Raw genomic sequence first — 18,641 nt, 5'->3', positions numbered from 1 at the left:
TAGCTTCCTTGGCTGTAAAAACACAGAGCAGAAACTCTCCAAGTGCAAAAAGAGGCACTGGGAGTACACAACCCCTGCAAACACGGGCATTGTTCCTCAGCAGAGCAAATTCAAACCCAGCTCTGGAGTCAGGCCGCCTGGGATTGAATCCCACTGTGTGCTGGGTCAATGTGGGCAAGTAGCTTAATTTCCCTGTGTCCCAGTTTCCTTGTCTGTAAAACAAGGATAATAGGACCTACCGCCATAAACTAGTTGCGAGAAAATTAAGATAATATAGTTTGAGAGTTTTGTTTTGTTTTTTTTTGCGGTACGCGGGCCTCTCACTGCTGTGGCCTCTCCCGTTGCAGAGCACAGGCTCCGGAAGCACAGGCTCAGCGGCCATGGCTCACAGGCCCAGCCGCTCCGCGGCATGTGGGATCTTCCCGGACCGGGGCACGAACCCGTGTCCCCTGCATCGGCAGGCGGACTCTCAACCACTGCGCCACCAGGGAAGCCCAGTTTGAGAGTTTTGGATGATGCTGGATACACAGTAAGTACTCAGTAAAAATTAGCTTTTATTATTATGGCTCTTTGAGTCTTGATTGACCCCAAACTCCCCAACTAGTAAATGATATGCACTTGAAAGATACAGATGTTTGTCTATTCAAGAGCCTAGCCTGGTGCCTGGGGCAGGGGGGTGAGAGTGTGGTGTGGAATTACTTAATACATGCTCCAGGAAGTATTAATACTTATAAAAGGGCCGCATACAATTCACCCAGAGCACCGTCTTCCAGCGGTCAAGGGCTGGTGAATGAATGAATCTCTGAACGATACATATTCCTCTGTTTGACGTTCAACAATAATGAGCTCGTATGCAGGGTGAGTCACCAAGCGTGGTTCACGGTCTGTGCCTTGTATATAGCTGTACAATTCCACAGGCACAGAATCAAAGATCCTGGAAATTCATTCATTCCACAAACATTAATTGGGTGCATGGCAACCTACTGATTCAGGAGTTGGAAGGGTGTAAAATATTATTTTGAAGCTACACATGCAGGCAGGTAACTTCATGTTATTGGACACGTGTTCCCTAAGCGCCTGTCCTCTGGTCTTGAGCAAACTATACTTATATGACCTGGTTTATGAATTAATGAGGGCCAGCTAATCTTTCAGAATTCAATTTGCGGTTTTGGTCAAAAGCCCTTCAGCCTTTACAACCTGTCTTCCTGGGTTGGGCTAACTCCTTTGCCAGTTAAAAGGTTTCTGTGTCTTTAAAAGGAGGCGGTACCCTGTCAAGTGTGCCCCAAAGGATAGGCTGGAGGCTCGTGAAGTTCCACCCGCTTTCTGTGACGTCCTGTGACCTGGCTTCTGATTGTCCGCCTCAGACGTCAATCGAGGGGCGTGTGTCTTGCTGGGACACAGTGGTGGTCTAACCTCTGGTTTGCGGAGCGGTCGGGTGTATTCTCCGCTCGCCCCCACGCCTTCGAGGACCCCGCCGCCCGACCCAACGGCGGAGCCCGCCAGTGGTTCCCGGGGCGCCCTCCCGCACCGATCCCTCCTCTCTGGGGCGGGACCTGGCCCGACGGCTCCGGTCACTATGGTCAGTGGTCGTAACGGGGAAGCGGGGAAGGAGGAGTGGGAAGGGGGGCTCGGTAGGCGGGGTCGCCGCCTGGGCGCATGTGCACTCGCGGGACTGGGGGTCGGGAGCGAGGCTCGGCCGCCGCCGTCAGACCTGACGCGTTCGGACACCCCAGGAATACGGGGGACCCAGTCCTTCCTTGGAAGGACCCCGTGGACGGCCAGCGACGGAGACCCAGCCCGGCTCCCAGGCCTCCCGCCCCGGCGCGTTCGTCCCGGCTGTCCCCGAGTGCCGCTCGACGGTGGGCACCCGGAGGCTCCAGGGCTAAGGGTCGCTTCCCTTTTGTTAAGTAGACCTCCAGTCGGCAGCTCACGGCCCCAGCCATCCGAGGGCTCAGCCATGAGAGACCTCCCACTCCCAAGCCCCAAGAGTGGACCTGGGGAGTGCAAGGGTGTCCGACATCCTCTCCGACCTACACGCCAACAGAAGGTCTTTGGAGTTAGGACCCACGTGGAGAGGCTGTCTCAGGTTGTGAGACACGTGAATTAGGGGTCCCGGCAAAGCAAAGACTAGAGGAACCCCTGATTTAGAAGGCAGAAAGGGCCCTAGAGACCCTCTGAGCCAGGCCAACCGGGTCTTGGTCAACTGGGGCCACTGAGGCCCAGACAGGGAGGGGGCCGGGACTGATCGTGGTAGACTTGGACCTGAACCCAAGCCTCTGGACTCCCAGTCCAGTGCTCTACATCAGTCCATCTTGGGGGCAAGGGTAGGCGGGGGACAGGCACTCTGCAGAGGACTGGGTGTGATGAGTGCCTAAAACTCTTCAACTCTGAGCCCCCCTGCTCCAGGGAGCTTGTAGAGTATAAGGACTGGTGGCCTGGCTTGTGGTCACACAGCCCTGAGTTCAAATCTCACCTCCATCCCTTGGAAGGCCAAGAGGCTTTGGTTGGTCGCTTCCCATCCCCGGCACTATTTTTCACGTCTGTATACTGGGCTGCTGTGAGCACCACGTGAGGTGATGCGAGTGGATCAGTTGGCTCAGATAACTGGGCACGGCTTTCCCTGTGAAAACAGCGTCCTGCAGATGCGCGTGCACGGGTGCCTGGTTTTTCGTGCTCGGCCTCCTCCCTCCCATGTCTGGGCAGAGGAATGGGTCACCACTGCAGGCTGCCGCTGGCTTGGGGCACAGGTCAGAAACTGTTCACGGTCTGACACATTCTGACTGTGGTGTGGGCAGCCAGGTCATCTGCGCTGGCCTGTCCTAGACAAACCAGCCTGCTGCTGGGTGTGGCTGAGGGCTTCTGGGGCATCTGGAAGCACCAGCTTCCTGCTTCTACCCAGTACCTAAGGGTTTACCTGGCTCTGCTGCTCCTGGAAGAGGACCCAGGTGTTTCTGCATCGCCCGCTAGGGAGTGGCCAGAGCTGAGGTAATAATGGGTTTAGCCACCCTGGAGCCGAGGCTGGCGGGGCTTCCAGCCACCACTGGGTAGCTGAGAGCATGGCAGGGGTGATGAGGGCTGGGACCTGAACTTCTGGCCTTCGTGCTGCACAGTAAGGCCTCTGACTCCATCCTCACGTCTGCCCTGGACTCACAAGACCGGAAGTCAGAGGGCAGATGGAGTCAGAGCATCAGCCCTCAGCCTGTGAGGGGTGGCGTGGCTGCCTTGGAGAGGGATGAAGTTGTTAACTCACAAAATAGGACGTCTGCCGGGGAATCCTGGGAGGGTGGGGGCGGCAGAGGCAGTGCACGGTGTGTTCTCTTCTGTTCACCCAGCACTTATTGAGCACCTACTGTTTGGCAGGTACCGTGCTGGGCCCTTTGGTGGTTTTCTGAGTCTGTGTGGTGTAGATGGAGGTGAGTGTGTGTGTGGTGGGCAGAGGAGAATGTCTTTGGAGAATATGGTGTTTTCTTTCTGTGTTCGTTTCAAAGTCACGGGGCTAAGCTTGATGAAGGGTCCCAGGTAGAAGACACAGAACCCCTTGGGAATGCAGGGGCCAGGGTGAGGACAAAGCCTGGGGCTGCCACTGGCAGAGGTTGTAGGTAGTGAGGGGTCTCATGCTCACTCAAAGGGCATTTAACATTCAGTGAAGAATGAGGGTCGGATGTGAATAGCAAAACCACAGGGCCCTTCTGTGCTTTGTTCTTTGGTTTGTCAAACAAGCCCCAGTAGGTACCCTAGTCCAGCCCCATGCTGGGCACTGATGAGAAAGACAAGGGGCTTGCCCACTCTTAGGAGCTTACTGCCTGTTGGACAAGGCAGAGCTGTACACAAGCAATTCTTGAGCTACTGGTCATGACCTAAGACACCTGACCGTGGGCTTGGGGAGCACAGCAGGGGGCCATGCACTCTGAGGGAGTGGGGAGTGTTGAGGAAGGCTTCACAAAGGAGTCTTTTGAATGGGGTATTGAAGGATGTATAGGAGTTTTCAGGAAGGATTTGGGGAAGAGTGTATTCCGGTCAGGGTGGGACAGTGTGCTTACAGGCCTGTAAACATGGTTAAGAGTGGGATATGCTGGGAGAGGTGAGCGGTCTGTATGGATGCAGGGAGCTTGGGGGAGGGAGGAGAGATGAGTTTAGAAAAGCAGGTGGGGTCAGAATGTGCCATGAAGGGCTTCGCATGCTGCACCGTGGGCTTTGGACTTTATTCTGTAGGTGTGGCTGGGGAGGGGCGAGGACCATAACATATTTTTGACAAATAAGAGATGGTTGCTTTGGATGCCGTCTGGCAATGGAGTGGACAGAGGGTTGGAAGTGGCCAGGCTGGAGTCGGAGGCCAGCGCATGCATCTGTTCACTCATCTGCTCGTTATCCATTCGGGGGCATTATTGTGTGGCGGGCACTGGGGAATCTAGTCATGACAGGCAGGCAGAGTCCCTGCCCTCACGGAGTTGACATTCTCGTGGAGGGTGACAGACAGCGTGCAAGTAAATGAGTGAACCTACATGTCAGAGAGCTCTACAGACATAAAACAAGTCAAGGCAGTAGGGGTGGGGAAGGGGCAACCTTCACAGGGTGGTCAGGGAAGGAGGTTGCGCCATCTGAGTCACGTAAAGAGGCGAGAGTCATTCCGTGCAGAGGCACAGCATGTGCAAAGGCCCTGAGGTGTCTTGGGGGAACACAAGGAGGGTCACTGTGACTGGAGCTCACGAGAGTGAGGGGAGCAAGGCCGGATGGGGTAGGACCTGGGTGGTTGTCATCCAGAGGTTGAGTCTTCTCCCATGTGAAGGAAGCCACTGGAGGGAACTGGGAAAGGGCATGTCCTCATCTGCTTCACACGGTAGGAGCCTGTGCTGGCTGCTGTGGAGGATGGTGGGGCTGGGGGCTGGGAGTGGGAGCCAGGCGGTCAGTTGGGCAGACACGTGGTGCAGCCTCCCTGAGGGCAGATGGTGGCAGCTCTGGACGGACACAGGAGCTGAGCTGACGGAAGAAGGGGGAGGAGTAGAAGAGGCCTCCCCGGTCTTTGGCATGAGCTCTGTCTGGATGGAGGAGCTTTTGAGGATCTGGTGACACCTGGAGGGGATGCAGGGGTGGAGAGAGAAAGCAGTTAGGGGCACAGTAATTCTGGGATCTTGGTCAGACATCCTGGTGGCTGGTGGTGTTTGAGGCCGGAGCTCTAGGGAGAAGTCAGGGCGGGAGATCTGAGGGTCCCTTAGGAGGATGTATGAGTCCAGGGTCAAATGAGAGAGGGCCAGCATCTGACTTCGGGGTCTCTGCAAGGCCAGCCAATAACTGTGACCCAAGGCGGGTAGGGGTCCAGATGCAGAGTCTTCTCTGTTTCCTGAACTGAACTGCAGAGATGGGGGAATGTGGGTGGTAGGCTGAGTAACAGTGCCCCGAAGACACCCACATCCTAATCCCCAGAACCTGTGACTAGGGTACCTCACGTGGCAACAGGGGCTTTGCAGTTGTGATGAATTAAGGGTCCTGAAATGGGCAGAGTACCCTGGGGTACCCAGGTGGGCCCAATGATGTAACCACAAGGGTCCTTATAAGGAAGAGGCAGGAGGCTGGGAGTGAGGAGACGTGACAGTGGGAGGGAGGGATCATGAAGAAATGCAGGCAGCTTCTAGAAACCGAAAAAGGTAAGGGAGTGGCTTCTCCCCGTGAAATGTAAGATAATAAACCTTGTTTTAAATCACTGAGTTTGTACTAGTTGCTGTTTGTACAGCAGCAATAGGAAGCAATTCAGGACACTAGGTCTCCCCTGAATCTTGGGCCTCCAAATGTTTTTGATCACTCATCAATAAAAATGTTTGATTATCCCGTATGTCGGTATATTATACATCATACCCTGAAGGAGACATTTAAAAAACCATTTCCTTCCAGCCCCTGCAAACAGCCCCCTGTGGAGACCCCAGCCCCAAGCACGCAAGGCCAGGTTTGGAGCCACGGGGCGCCTCTAGAAGTGGCAGGGACCTTCTGAGGGGAGGTGGTTGGCTGCGTTCTAGGCCCTGGCCCTCTGGTGGTGAGGCTGCAGGCTCTGGCCTCTGCCATGGAGCAGTTGGTAGCTTGAGGTCAGGCCACGCGGTGCGTTGTGGCTTCTCGGGGCTGGGCCTGGTTCACGAGGCTGACTCATGGCCCGGGGTCAGCACACCAGCAGAGCAGCCTCAGAGGGAGGTCCGGCAGGCTAACGGCTGGCCTTGCCCGCCGGGGCCCAGGGTGGGCCCAGGAGAGGCCCACCAGCACCTCAGAGCCTTGGTTGGGGGTGCACACAGAGGCACCCAAGGGTACGTTATGGGGGATTTGTAGGCAGACGCATGAGCCCAAGGCCGGGCTGCTAAGGAGCCATCAGGAAGTGATGATAGGGCCCACGAGGGCCAGGTGGGTTCTCTTTGTGGAGAGTTGGGGCAGAAAGGCACCCAGGTCTGTTGAATACCTTTGATGTGCTGGGTGACCAGCATCGAAGTTTCTCCCTGGATTGCCTCACTGTGTGACCTCGGGCAAAGAGCTTGGCCTTTCTGGGCTTCAGTTTCCATTTGTAAAACAGAGCTACTGCGAGGCCTAAGTGAGATCATCCCCAGCGCCTGGCATACGGTGACCTCCCGGCAAAGGTAACTTAAGTCATTCAACAAGTGGTTACTTAGTGCCTTCCGGGGGCCCGCTGCTGTTCCAGGCACTCGGAGTACTGTGATAAAAGTGACAAAGGACCCTGTCCTTGTGGTACTTCATTCTCCTGTTGTTTCGCCTCTCGTGAAAGCTCAGAGAAGCTGGATTCAAACTCTGAAGTGAACCGTATCTGTTCCAAGAGGGGCCCACGGAGAACTCACAGGAGGGGCAGGGGTTTGGTTTGGGTCACAGGTCATGTCATGGGTCAGACCTTTACGGCCTGCAGGACTAAGCTGCCAGGGCCCAGTCCTTGCAGTGTGGCCCTCCGCACCCTGCAGCTCCCTGCCACCCCACCGTCTGCTGGGGGACCCTGGAGATGCTTGCACAGTGCTGGGCACGTGGGGTTCCCGTGGGCAGGGGGCGCAGCAGCTTCTGGGATGGGAGCTCCTGCATTGCCCTGGCAGTGGGACCTCACTCTGGCTCTGCTTGGTCACTTCCTTACCGGAAGCTTTCAGGGCTTCAGATGCCACACCAGTGGGGCAGGATCCATGGATTGGGGTATATGGATGGGGCGGGGGGCGGGGTATATGGATGAGAGATGGGGATCGAGTGCGGGGTCAGCAGCACTATTGTAGGTGGTTTCGTGCTGGCTCTGATGATCGGAGAAACATTCTTCTCTCACTTTGAAATATCTTCCTCGACTCAATAGCTCAAAGCTGTTTCCAAGCAGAGGTGCTCTCTGCCTGGCTTAGTTAATTAGCATCTATTTGCAAACCAGCAGTTTAAGGCTAAAATCCTTTAGGATTAGGTAACCTGATTAGGTCTGACAGGACGTTGTCAGGCGAGGCCTGTCCTTTTTCCATAACATCCTGGAAATTTGGGGCCATGATTTAAAAAAACAAACCACCACTTAGAGTCAGCCAAGGTCAAACCCAGAGTATTGTACCTGCTTTATGGGCCCGTATACTGAGGCTGTTCTTCCGGGGCTGTGGCCAGGGTCGTGCCGATGGGGAGGGGCCGGGGACCACCCGGGCTGACTTGGGTCACTCTGGGCTGCCAGGCAGGGACTTAAAGGCGCCAAAGCAGAAACCCACTCCACTCACCTCTCCCAGTGGCGCCAGTAAACACACCTGGGACCACGAGGGGGCGCTGGAGCTAACTTACAGCTCCATCACAGGGCAGGGCAACCAACCTGGGAGCCATTTGTCAGGAGGAGTGGCTCTTAAATAGTATTGAGTGAAGGAAAAAAAAGCCGCGATATCTATAGAATAATTTGTATGCATATTTAAAACACGTGCATACATAAAACAACTCTGTATTTTAAAAAAGACGCACATTCCACTTACATGAGGTCCCTAGGATAGGCACATTCATGGAGACAGAAAGCAGAGTGGTGGTTGCCAGGGGCCGGGCCGTGTGGAGATGAGGGGTAGGGAATGGGGAGTTAGGGTTTCACGGGTAGAGTTTCAGCTGGGGATGATGAAAAAGTTCTGGAAAGGACGGTAGTGGTTGCACAGCGATGTGAATGTGCTTAATGCCACGGAACTGCACGCTTCAAATTGGTTATGATGGTATATTTTGTGTTATTTATGTTTTACAACAATTTTAAAAAGGCAGATACGTATGGAAAGACGTACCATAGGGAATACCTGTAGAGGGTGGGGGGATGGCGGGATGGGAACAGCGATCAGGGATGAAGGGGGAAAGGTGACAGAATGCCTTGCAGAGGCCGGTGCTCACAGTGGGTCTCTGGAACCCTGCGTGTGACGAGCTTGGCTCTCAGCGACCCAGAGCCCCCCACCCCCCGCCCCCAAACTGCTGTTTAATATTTTTCTTTTAAGTTGACTTTTAAATAGCCTAAGATATGACTATGGCAAGGGGAAAAGCTAGGGAGGCTTCCCTGAGTGAGGCCCATTTCCCCTTCCTGACCCACCTTTAACATTCTCATTTTGCCTGGTGATGGCGGGCTTTCTAACATCTTAAATACTTATCTCTACATACGTAAGATTAATTCCTTATACTCCTTTCCACTCTCCCAGCGATACCTTCTCAGAAACTGCCCATCAAATAGAACTGATTTGATGCATCCTCCCACACCATTTGCCGTCTTTTTTGGGGGGCACTATGCATCCTCCCACACCATTTGCCGTCTTTTTGGGGGGCACTATGCATCCTCCCACACCATTTGCCGTCTTTTTTGGGGGGCACTCCAAGCGCGAGCAGCGTTCAATACAGCTGCGCTGCTTTTTAATCACCCATTGTTTAAAAAGACCCAAACCATAATTTTAAGTCTGCTGTGGGTGAAAACAGGACTTTTTGTTGGTGAGATAGGTAAATAATGGGACTTTGGAGTGAAAGGAGACGGCGGGTGGGTGAGTGCGTGAGATGGGCATTGTCGAGTGGGGACACGTGCTGTTTCTGGATAGTACCTGTTTGTCATCCCGCCTTACCCTCGGGTCAGCAGAGGTGGATTTGTAAATTCTGAAACTCATGGGATCCCGTGGCTATTCGCTTTATGAGCACACCGTATGAGTGCAAAATTAACTGTACACCAGCCATTGGTATTTATTATGCCAATAATGTGAGTCTTCCATGATATAGAATAGGTCCAAACATGTTCACTTTTTATAACTATGCCAATGAAGTTAGTAAGTTAATAAGTTTTGGACTTCCCTGGCGGTGCAGTGGTTAAGACTCTGCTTCCTACTGCAGGGGGCGCGGGTTCGATCCCTGGTCGGGGAAGATCCTGCATGCTGCGAGGCATGGCCAAAAAGTTTTTAAAAAGTTAACAAGTTTTGTTTTAAGTTAAAAAAATTGCAAATGAAAATGGAAGATTTTATGCTCCAAGTCAGAGGCCTTCTCACCCTTCAAAAGAGGCTAGCACAGTGGAAAGGAGTTAAAGGTACACTGGAAGCCTGCTTTCTCCTTGGTACAATTAGAAGGTTTGAAGAAAGTTGAAAAGAGATTAAGTTTTGCTCCCAATGTCGCCAATGTCTTCTAACCCCCATGTCCAGACATCACCTATAAATGATCTCTCACTCCACCTGTGATGAGCAGCCCTCAGACTGGGGGATCCTGCTGTAGGCACCAAGGTCCGGGGCTGAGCACTCTGCCTGTAATGGATGGAGGGGGAACTGCAGGGGCCCAGCCTGAAGGTGAGAAGGCCCCAGGCTGCCCTGCACACAGTGTTCCTTTGAGGCCTAGCAGCCTTGGTCCCTCTAGAGCTCCTGGACTCTGAGCTCTGTCTGCTCAGCAGTTTGGCTTGGTAGAATTTCCATGGGCTTCAGAGTCAGGCAGATCTGCAGCACACCTCTTCCTGGCACAAGGGACCCAACCTTGTCAGTAGAGTGGGTTTAGTAATTGTCAGTCGGGATTAAATGAAATAGCGGGAATATGTAAGCCTCAGTCCTAGAGCTTGGCCACACAGCTGGTGTACAGTAATGGCATCCATTATTATTTCATACATCTTGGGCTTAGGGTAGCAGCAGATCATCAAACCATCCTCCACGCGTTGGCTTTCAACCTCATGGTCACAGGATGGCTGCTGGAATGCAGACGTTGCATCAGTATTAAGTCAGGAAGAAGGAGGAGGCGGACGCGCTGCCTCTGTTCTTTACATCCCAAACCAAAAGCCTTCCCCAAAGCCCCCAGCAGATTTTTTGTGAGTCCAGTTGGCCAGCCCCGGTCACTTGGCTGCCCACAGCTGCAAGGGAGGCTAGGGAAATCAGTAAGGAGGAGGTTAGGGTTGTCATGACTTAGCCCAGGCATTTTCCATCACCTTGCCCAGAGTAAAACAGGAATCCTGTCTGTAGGGAAGAAATGGGTAATGGCTGATGGGAAAGCAGCCCGTAGCATCTGCCCCAGGATGGTTATTTGATTCCTCCTGATGGCTCTCCCCTGCTCTGCCAGCCTGCCGCTGTGGTGTCAGAGCAGAAGTGAGGAAGGAGCCTGAGACTGACTTAATTTTGCAACAAAGATTGGGTACAGAATAGAAGCTTCCGGAAACAACACCTAGAATCCCTTCGCCCACCCACAAGCATTTGCACGCTCTCTTCCTTCTTTTAGAAATACTTTTCCTGCTGTTTTTAGGGACAACATTCATCTTCTCACTGTTTGGCTTTCGTCTGGGAAGATGCCGGGGCGTCCCACATCTCGGGAGGGCATGTTTGGGGCCACCAGAAAGGGAGAAAAAGGAACAAAGCATGAGTTCAAGGGAGGGCCCAAGCCTGATTCAGATGGGGTGGGGCAACCAGGGAGGCTTCACCGGGGAGATGGCTTTTATTCATTCATTTAACAAACATCTCATCCCCTGCTCTGCTTCGGGCCCTGTGAGGGGCCCTGGGGAATCAAGTGAATGGAAGGTCTCAGATGGTTTGACAGCTGCCCGCTGGCAAGGGAGGCCCGCGTGACTTTGGAGCCTTTGAGGGCTGAGAGCTTCCAGGCCCCCCAGAAATGCCGCTTCCCAGTCACAGAGCCTGGATGCCGAGTACAGGAATCAGAGCCAAAGAAGCTCATTGTCACACAGAAGTTTAGAGTCTGTCCAGGCTGGAGACCAGGTAAGCCTAGAAGTCCCTTACGCCTCATTGTACGATTCTGGGGGCCAGCTCTCTGCTTCCGGTGGTGAGCTCTGGAGAATCTCATCATCAAAATCCACCCCATTTCTCCAGATGGGAAGGGGTTTGTAACACCGAAGGCTCCTTTTCAAGCACTGCGGTATTAGGCGGAGGCCACTGTCTAGTCAGTGAGGAGGCTGAGAGGCCGCCCGGTGACAGCTGTCAAAAATGATGGCCGGAGACTTTTCCTCTAGTGGGTTCCCGGCCGTTGGTTTGCTAAGTGCAGCTGGGCCCGGCAGGTGCTGAAGGGTCGGGGTCGTGGACCCCCGCCAGGTCTCAGCAGCGCGGAGGTGCAGGCTGTCGCCGAGGGCCGCGCTCCGCCCCGGGGCCCCCGCCCCTGTCCCCGGCCCGGCCGCGGCCTCGCAGTTCACCCTGTTGGTGACGCGCCCCCGTGGAGGGCAGGACGAGGCTGTGGCCGAGGGCGCCCTGCGGCAGGCTCCGGCCCTGGGGGGCAGCGCCCGGGCTGCCCGATCGGTACCTGTGCCAAGTGGCGGGGGGGATGGCGAGGGGGAGGCGGGAGAAGATGAGGCAGACCTGCTGGACACTTCGAACCCCCCCGGGGGGAGGCGAGAGCACGGCTAGTCTGGAGGATCTGGAGGACAAGGGGACCCACTCTGGGGGAGAGGGCGGCAGCGGTGGAGCCCGGAGACGGGGCAGCGTGAGCAAGACCTGCACCTACGAGGGCTGCAGCCAGATCCCCAGCCAGGTGGCCAAGCAGCACAAGCCATGGATGTGCAAGAAGCACTGCAACCAGATGGACGAGGATAAGTACAAGAAGCAGAAAAGCCACCAGGCCCCGAACCGCGGTGGGGCCGCCCAGCCTGGTGGCGCAGGAAACGTCAAACTCGAGGAAAGTGCAGGTAATACACTCTCCACTGTTAAACAGAGAACAGGATCTTTGGGGGATCGACCTGCAAGACCTACTCTTTTAGAACAAGTGTTAAATCAGAAAAGACGGTCATTACTAAGAAGTCCAGAAGTGGTGCAGTTTTCACAGAAACGGCAGCAACTCCTAATTCAGCAAGTTTTGGAGCAAAGACAACAGCGGTTTCCAGGAACATCAGTGTGAGGGAATTTATCAAGAAGTCCTACACGTTTTTTATCTTATTGTAGTGGATGGACATATTTTTATACTAAAGATAAATGGGGTAAGATTTGCCGGTAGAAGGTAAACAGTCATTTTCCTATGAATGTGTGTGCATTTGGGGACAAATACGTATTGTACATTGTGCATCTATGACCCTGTTTCTGTTCTGCTATATTTGTTCATTTGTTTTTTTAGATTCCACACATAAGTGATATCATGTAATATTTGTCTTTCTCTGTTTTCACTTCACTTAGTTTGATAATCTCTAGGTCCATCCATGTTGCTGCAAACGGCAGTATTTCATTCTTTTTCTATGGCCGAATAATTTTCCACTGCATATATATACCACATCTTCTTTTGCATATATATACCACATCTTCTTTATCCATTGATCTGTTGATGGGCACTTGGGTTGCTTCCATATCTTGGTTATTGTAAATAATGCTGCAGGGAACATAGGGGTGCATATATCTTTTCTAATTAGTGCTTTTGTTTTCTTTGGATAAATACCCAGAAGTGGAATTGCTGGGTCATATGGTAGTTCTATTTTTAGTTTTTCTGAGGAATCTCCATACTGTTTTCCATAATGGCTACACCAATTTACATTCCCACCAATGGTGCACAAGTGTTCACTTTCCCTCACCGATACTTGTTATTTGTTGTCTTTTTGATAATAGCCTTTCTGACAGATGTGAGGTGATACCTCACTGTGGTTTTTTTGTTTTGTTTTTTGCGGTACACGGGCCTCTCACTGTTGTGGCCTCTCCCATGGCGGAGCACAGGCTCCGGACGCACAGGCTCAGCGGCCATGGCTCACGGGCCCAGCCACTCCGTGGCATGTAGGATCTTTCCCGGACCGGGGCACGAACCCGTGTCCCCTGCATCGGCAGGCGGACTCTCAACCACTGCGCCACCAGGGAAGCCCCTCACTGTGGTTTTGATTAGCACTTCCCTGATGATTAGTGATGCTGAAAATCTTTTCATGGGCCTGTTGGTCATCTGTATGTCTTCTTTGGAAAAATGTCTATTCAGATCCTCTGCCCGTTTTTTAATTGGGTTGTTTGTGTTTTTGATGTTGAGTTGTATATCTTCTTTATATATTTTGGATATTAACCCCTTGTTCAGATATATTATTTGCAAATATCTTCTCCCATTCAGTAGATGGCCTTTTCCTTTTGTTGAAAGTTTCCCTTGCTGTGCAAAAGCTTTTTAGTTTGATGTAGTCTCATTTGTTTGTTTCTGCTTTTGTTTTCCTTGCCTGAGGAGACATATCCAAAAAATGTTACTAAGACCAATGTCAAACAGCCTACTGCCTATGTTTTCTTCTAGCAAAGTTTAATGGTTTCAGGCCTTACATTTAAATCTTTAAACCATTTTGAATTTATTTTTGTGCACTGAGGTATTATGTTCTATAAAACGTATCAGTTTGGAAGTTACAAGTTGATACCCCTGTATGGTGGGCCTGACCCTGGCTCCCTGCCCGCCGGGGACCATGGCATCTGGGATACTAGTCACACACCCGGAGGTGCTTCTGTCGGGGGGAGATAACATTCACTGTGTCCTGCAGCCAGCAGTTCAGAGGCTTTCTGTTGGTGAAAGCCCAACAGCTGCTTTTGAAAATTGTTACAGCTTCGCTCCTTTTTCTGTCTTTCAGAGTGAAGCATCTTTCAACCTAATATCAGAAAAATGTGACACTCTGTCAATTCTTCGGGATCATCCTGAAAACAGGATTTACCAGAGGAAAATCCAGGTAAGGCAGAGGGTCAGAAGAAGGGGAGCCTAGATGAAATGGGCTGGAGTTGGGAGCAGAGAAAGAGGTGACACTTTGAGGGTAAAAAAGGCTTCGCATTTGGACCAGGTTCCTGGGCAAATTAAAGGGCTCCCAGAATATTGTGATGTTGGGCATTTGCCTTAATGAGAAATCCTTTCGCTGCAAAGAGAAAAAAAAATAGCACTTTTGTTCTTAAAAAGCTAGGCACTCTCCTAAGTGTTTCCTTTCTCCCTGAGACCTCAGTACAACATTGCAAGGTCAGAACTTCTATTACCCACGTTTTACAGCTGAGGGAAACGAGGCACAGAAGTTAAATGGCAAGCACACGGCCCTACTGCTAGTGCGTGGAGGAGCTGGCATTTAGACCAGCAGGCCGACCTCATAAAAGTCGTCTTTGTAACCGCCCTGCAAGGGCATCTCTCAGGAGGGAAAGCCCACTCCAGCTGGGCTATGAAAAAGTGGGGGTAGGGTTGCTGGAAGGATGCATGGACAGTCACAGAACAAGAAGGAGCCTGGGCGCTCCCCTGGTGCCCCCTCTCCACCTCTCGGCTTCCCGCCGGGACAGGAGCAAAGGCTGGGCAGCACACTGACTCTCGTGTCCCCTGGAACCCCCTCGGGAGCTGAGATGGAGTTTTCAAGGAGCGCATCCTTCCCTACGGCCTGCCTCTGGTGGGCCCTGTCAGCTCCACTCTGGTGGGACCCCTTGAAAACCAGCTCTGCTGTCAGAACCCTGATGGTAGGCAGGCCCGGGAGGCAGCCATGGGGACTCCGGGCTGTTTCAGAGGGAAGCTGACAGCCAGGAGCAGAGCCGGAGCGGGTGGCATGGGGAGGCCACACCTCCCAAGAAACCCTTTGAAGGACTGGCCAGACTGCTTGGAGAAGGCTGGGGAGGCCCTTCCTACCGACTCTGCAGCCTCCTGGCCCACCTCACAGGCATGCCCACCCTCACTGCCCCACCATGCACGCCGCTGCACCTCCTCTCAGTGCTATTCCTCCAGGAAGTCTTCCTGGACTGCTGAAGTCTGATGTAGATGCCACTGCTCCGTGGCACCCCGGCGCTTCCCCTGTCCTCCTGTCACAATCATCTGACTGTCCATCTCACCTCAGACTGTAGGCTCCCGAGGGCAGGGCTGTGGGACCCCCCCCAACCCCGTTCGTGCTCAGTGTCTGACAGAGGACACACTCTGAGTAGTTTTATTTTTGTGGGATGAGAGTTGGGACACCGTGAAGGGCAGCCAGTCTGAGAGGAGGGAGCAGGTGTTACGTGGGGGAGGCAGGGGCCCCGGCCCTGACGGGACACGACGGGGGTGCTGTTGGTGCAGACACCCACATTTCCTCTGCCCCCCGCAGGAACTCAGCAAAAGGTTCACTGCGATCCGCAAGACCAAGGGGGATGGGAACTGCTTCTACCGGGCCTTGGGCTACTCCTACCTGGAATCTCTGCTGGGGAAGAGCAGGGAGATACTCAAGTGAGTGGGGCACAGGGGATGCTGGGTGGGCTGCCAAGGGGCCAGCTGGGGAGGGACAGTGACCTAGCGGGCACTCTCAGCCCTCCGGTCTCAGTGCGCTTAGGCAAGTCGCGTTGGGTGCGTTCTCGAAGACTCACTGCAAGGAGAACACAAAGAAGCGTTGCCCCATTGTTCTGGATGATCTCGCTGACCTTGAGTAACCCAGGGGTCCACCTGGTCAGCCTGGATCCAGAGTTGATGCTGTCCAAGGTCCCTCTGTCCCGCAGCTGCTGCCCGTAGCGATCCTCCCTTAGACCCTCGGGTTTTGGCTTAGCTCGAGGCTTCTCATACTTCATCATTTGTGCAACCCCCCTGGGATCTTCTTCAGATGCAGATTCCAGTTCAGTAGGTCTAGGGCGGGGGATTCCGCATTTCTCACAAGCTCCCGGAGAAGCCGCCCCTGCTGCTGGGCCTCGGACCATGCTGGGGAGCAAGGAGCTGAGAGCTGCTTCTTGTCCTTGGAGGTCTCACAGCCCTTACAGGATTGGATGAGGACCCCGGGCTTCCTTGTCAGACACCCTTCCCCACATACCCTGGGAAAGAGTGCAGAGTGGCCACAGGTCACAGAGCCCCTGTGGTTGCACCGTGGACTCCGGCACCAGAACTCCTTCGCCGAGGCAGGTTTCTACCCTGCCTTCCGTCCGGGGCCCCCTTGCTCCTGCAGCCATCGCCCAACTGGGTGCCACACGCAGACTGTGTTGTGGGCCCTGGGGATGCAGCAGCAAACGAGAGACAAAACACCCTGCCTGTGGAGCTGGCATCCTGACCGGAAAAGAGGGACAGTGGATACGAAGCGTACTTGATGTGTCAGACGGTGATAAGCGTTGTGGGAAGAAAACTCAGGCAGGACAGGAGGCCAGGTTGTCCAGGGGTAGAGGCTGCAGTTTTAAGTAGGGGTTGGAGAGGTGGCGGGGGCAGGCGGGGTAGGGCCTCACGGGCCTTTTTAAGGACCTTGAATGTTGGCCTGAATGAGATGGAGCTACAGAGGGTTCAAGGGAGCAAGGGGCCTGATGTGCGGCCTGCTGCGTGCAGGGTAAGTGCAGCGGCGCGCAGCCAGGGAGCAGCAGGGGACGTGCTCCGGGAGAGCCCAGAGGAGGGGTGGTGACGGTGGCCTGAGCAGGTGGAGGTCGATCACAGAGCCCTGCAGGGGGGCGCCAACAGGATTCACTCGTGGCTGGAGTGGGGTGTGTGAGCAGAGAGAGGAGTCGAGGATGGGTGCCTGGGGTTTGGCCTGAGAGTTAAAAAAGCAGGAGGTCCATGTTGCTAAGTCCGAAATCCCCATGAGCCATCCAAGTGGGGTCCAGTGGGAAGTACCAGGAGGGTGTTACCCCATTTTACAGATGAGTAAACCGAGCTTCGGAAAGGTTAAGTGACTTGCCCAAGGTCCCACTAAAGCTGGCGTGTGGCTGAGAGGGCCTGTGCTCCAAGTCCTGACTCCGTCCTTCTCCTCCCTCACCTCGTCGGGGCGGGAGTCCTGCCCTGGGTGTTCGTCCCTCGCTTGACTGGGTCTGTGTGTCGCCGTCTCTGTGTCCCCAGGGCTGGCACGGCGGGGCCAGCAGTCGTTGGTGAGGAATGAGTGGGGGGATGCGGCGGGGGCTCAGGAGTGTGTGGCCAGGGAGGGGAAGGGTGTGAAGGTAGGAAAGCTGGGAACAGAGCTGTGCACATTCACAGCCTCACAGAACAGTGGCCAGAGGGGCCCTCCCAGCACCTCTCGTGGAGGCCTGTTACCATCACCCATGCCATGCGAAAGGGGAGCCTATGGCCCAAAGCCGGAGAGCGACTTAGCAGCAGGGCTGCGGCTCCCAGCACAGCACTCCTTCCTACACCTGCCCTGGCCAAACCGGGCTCAGATACGCCGGCCGGCCCAGCCTTTGGTGGTTTGCCTTTCGGCAGAAGCACCTCACCTTCCAGGTAGATGGTTCCACTTCACACACACCACCCTCCCCTCACCTCCCCTGTCCCACAAGTCACCTAAGCCTCCCAGGCCTTTCTCATTGTGCCTTTAGTCCCTCGTGAAAACCCTAGAGTCTGGTCTCCCCTCCCAGGGGACAGGCTGCGGTTACGCCCGTGCCAGCTGGTCCCCCAGAGCCTCTCCACTTGGTCCTTCCTGCGGGGGATGTACCCCCTTCTGTGGCCCAATCACTTGGACTGTATCTCATCTCTGCTGCTGAACTCTGTGTCCTGGGGCAGCTCCTCGCCATCCCCAAGGGGACCAGGACAGGTCCCAGATGGGGCCGTGCCAGTGGGGGGCCTGCAGTGGGAGCACTAACAAAGCAGGGGTCCCTGGACCAGGTCTCGAGGGATGGTCAGTGCTGGCAGAAGTTTAGTGGCTGTTTGGCCAGGAGGCCTGATTTGTGGTGCGAGTTGATTTCTGTAGTATAAATACTCGTCATGATTTTTTTTTCCAAGCTACCATCATGGGGTCACTGAACAGGGAGTTGGGAAGAGATACGTAACACATGCTGTAGTCCAAATCATATTGCCACCATCCACGCCCAGTAGACAAAGATTACCTCGAGAGCATAGATTATAATTTGTGTTTTAAAGTTATTTAAGTTTACATAACTTGATTCTTAAATAATGGCTGCTTAACACCTGGATGGCAAAATGCGTAAATTTAACAACTAGCTCTTGTGAGCAGGTACAAACCAGCGCTAGCACACCTCTGAGAAGAGCATCCCTGGCTAAGGGGACAGTGGAGGCTAAGGGGTGAAAACGCAAATGGGTAGTGACTGTGGGGTGTGAGGGAAGCTGTGAGACTTGACCAGAGATGAGGCTGCGGAGCTCGGCAGGGGCCCTTCCAGGACGCCTGTGCTGAGGAGCTGCGTCCTGAGGGAGAAGGCTGTGGCAGGTCACTCTAAGGTCCCTGTGGAGAGGGGACCAGGAGTGAGGGAAGGCTGGGTGTGGCCCAGGCCAGAGATGGTGTTGACACACCAGGAACCATGGGGACAGGAAGGAGGGACAGAGTCAACAGACCTTCGAAAGGTAGAATCAATGTATCTGGGAGTGGGTGGTGATTACCTCAATTTCCTCATCTGTGAAATGGGTATACTACC

General features: G+C 54.0%; 1 protein-coding gene and 1 pseudogene across 3 annotated transcripts in view; both read left to right on the top strand.

The window, feature by feature from the left end:
• Positions 1-309: 309 nt before the first annotated feature.
• Positions 310-18,641, top strand: part of OTUB2 (OTU deubiquitinase, ubiquitin aldehyde binding 2) — a 35,581-nt gene continuing 17,249 nt past the window's right edge. For 2 of the 3 annotated variants that reach the window (XR_012329859.1, XM_073800085.1), the window contains exons 1-3: positions 310-529; positions 13,961-14,056; positions 15,428-15,546. Coding sequence is in view for 2 of the 3 variants with exons in the window: in XM_073800085.1 (XP_073656186.1) it covers positions 410-529; positions 13,961-14,056; positions 15,428-15,546 (335 nt within the window). In the remaining variant the exon portion in view is untranslated. Of the gene's footprint in view, positions 530-1,383; positions 1,580-13,960; positions 14,057-15,427; positions 15,547-18,641 lie in introns of those variants that run through there. The other variant, XM_019918616.3, reaches the window with a different exon arrangement.
• LOC101334855 (regulatory factor X-associated protein pseudogene) lies at positions 11,466-13,949 on the top strand (annotated as a pseudogene).

This window comes from Tursiops truncatus, chromosome 2 (assembly GCF_011762595.2).
Source record: "Tursiops truncatus isolate mTurTru1 chromosome 2, mTurTru1.mat.Y, whole genome shotgun sequence".
Lineage (NCBI taxonomy): Eukaryota > Metazoa > Chordata > Mammalia > Artiodactyla > Delphinidae > Tursiops > Tursiops truncatus.
This window is presented reverse-complemented; position numbering and strand designations above follow the sequence as displayed.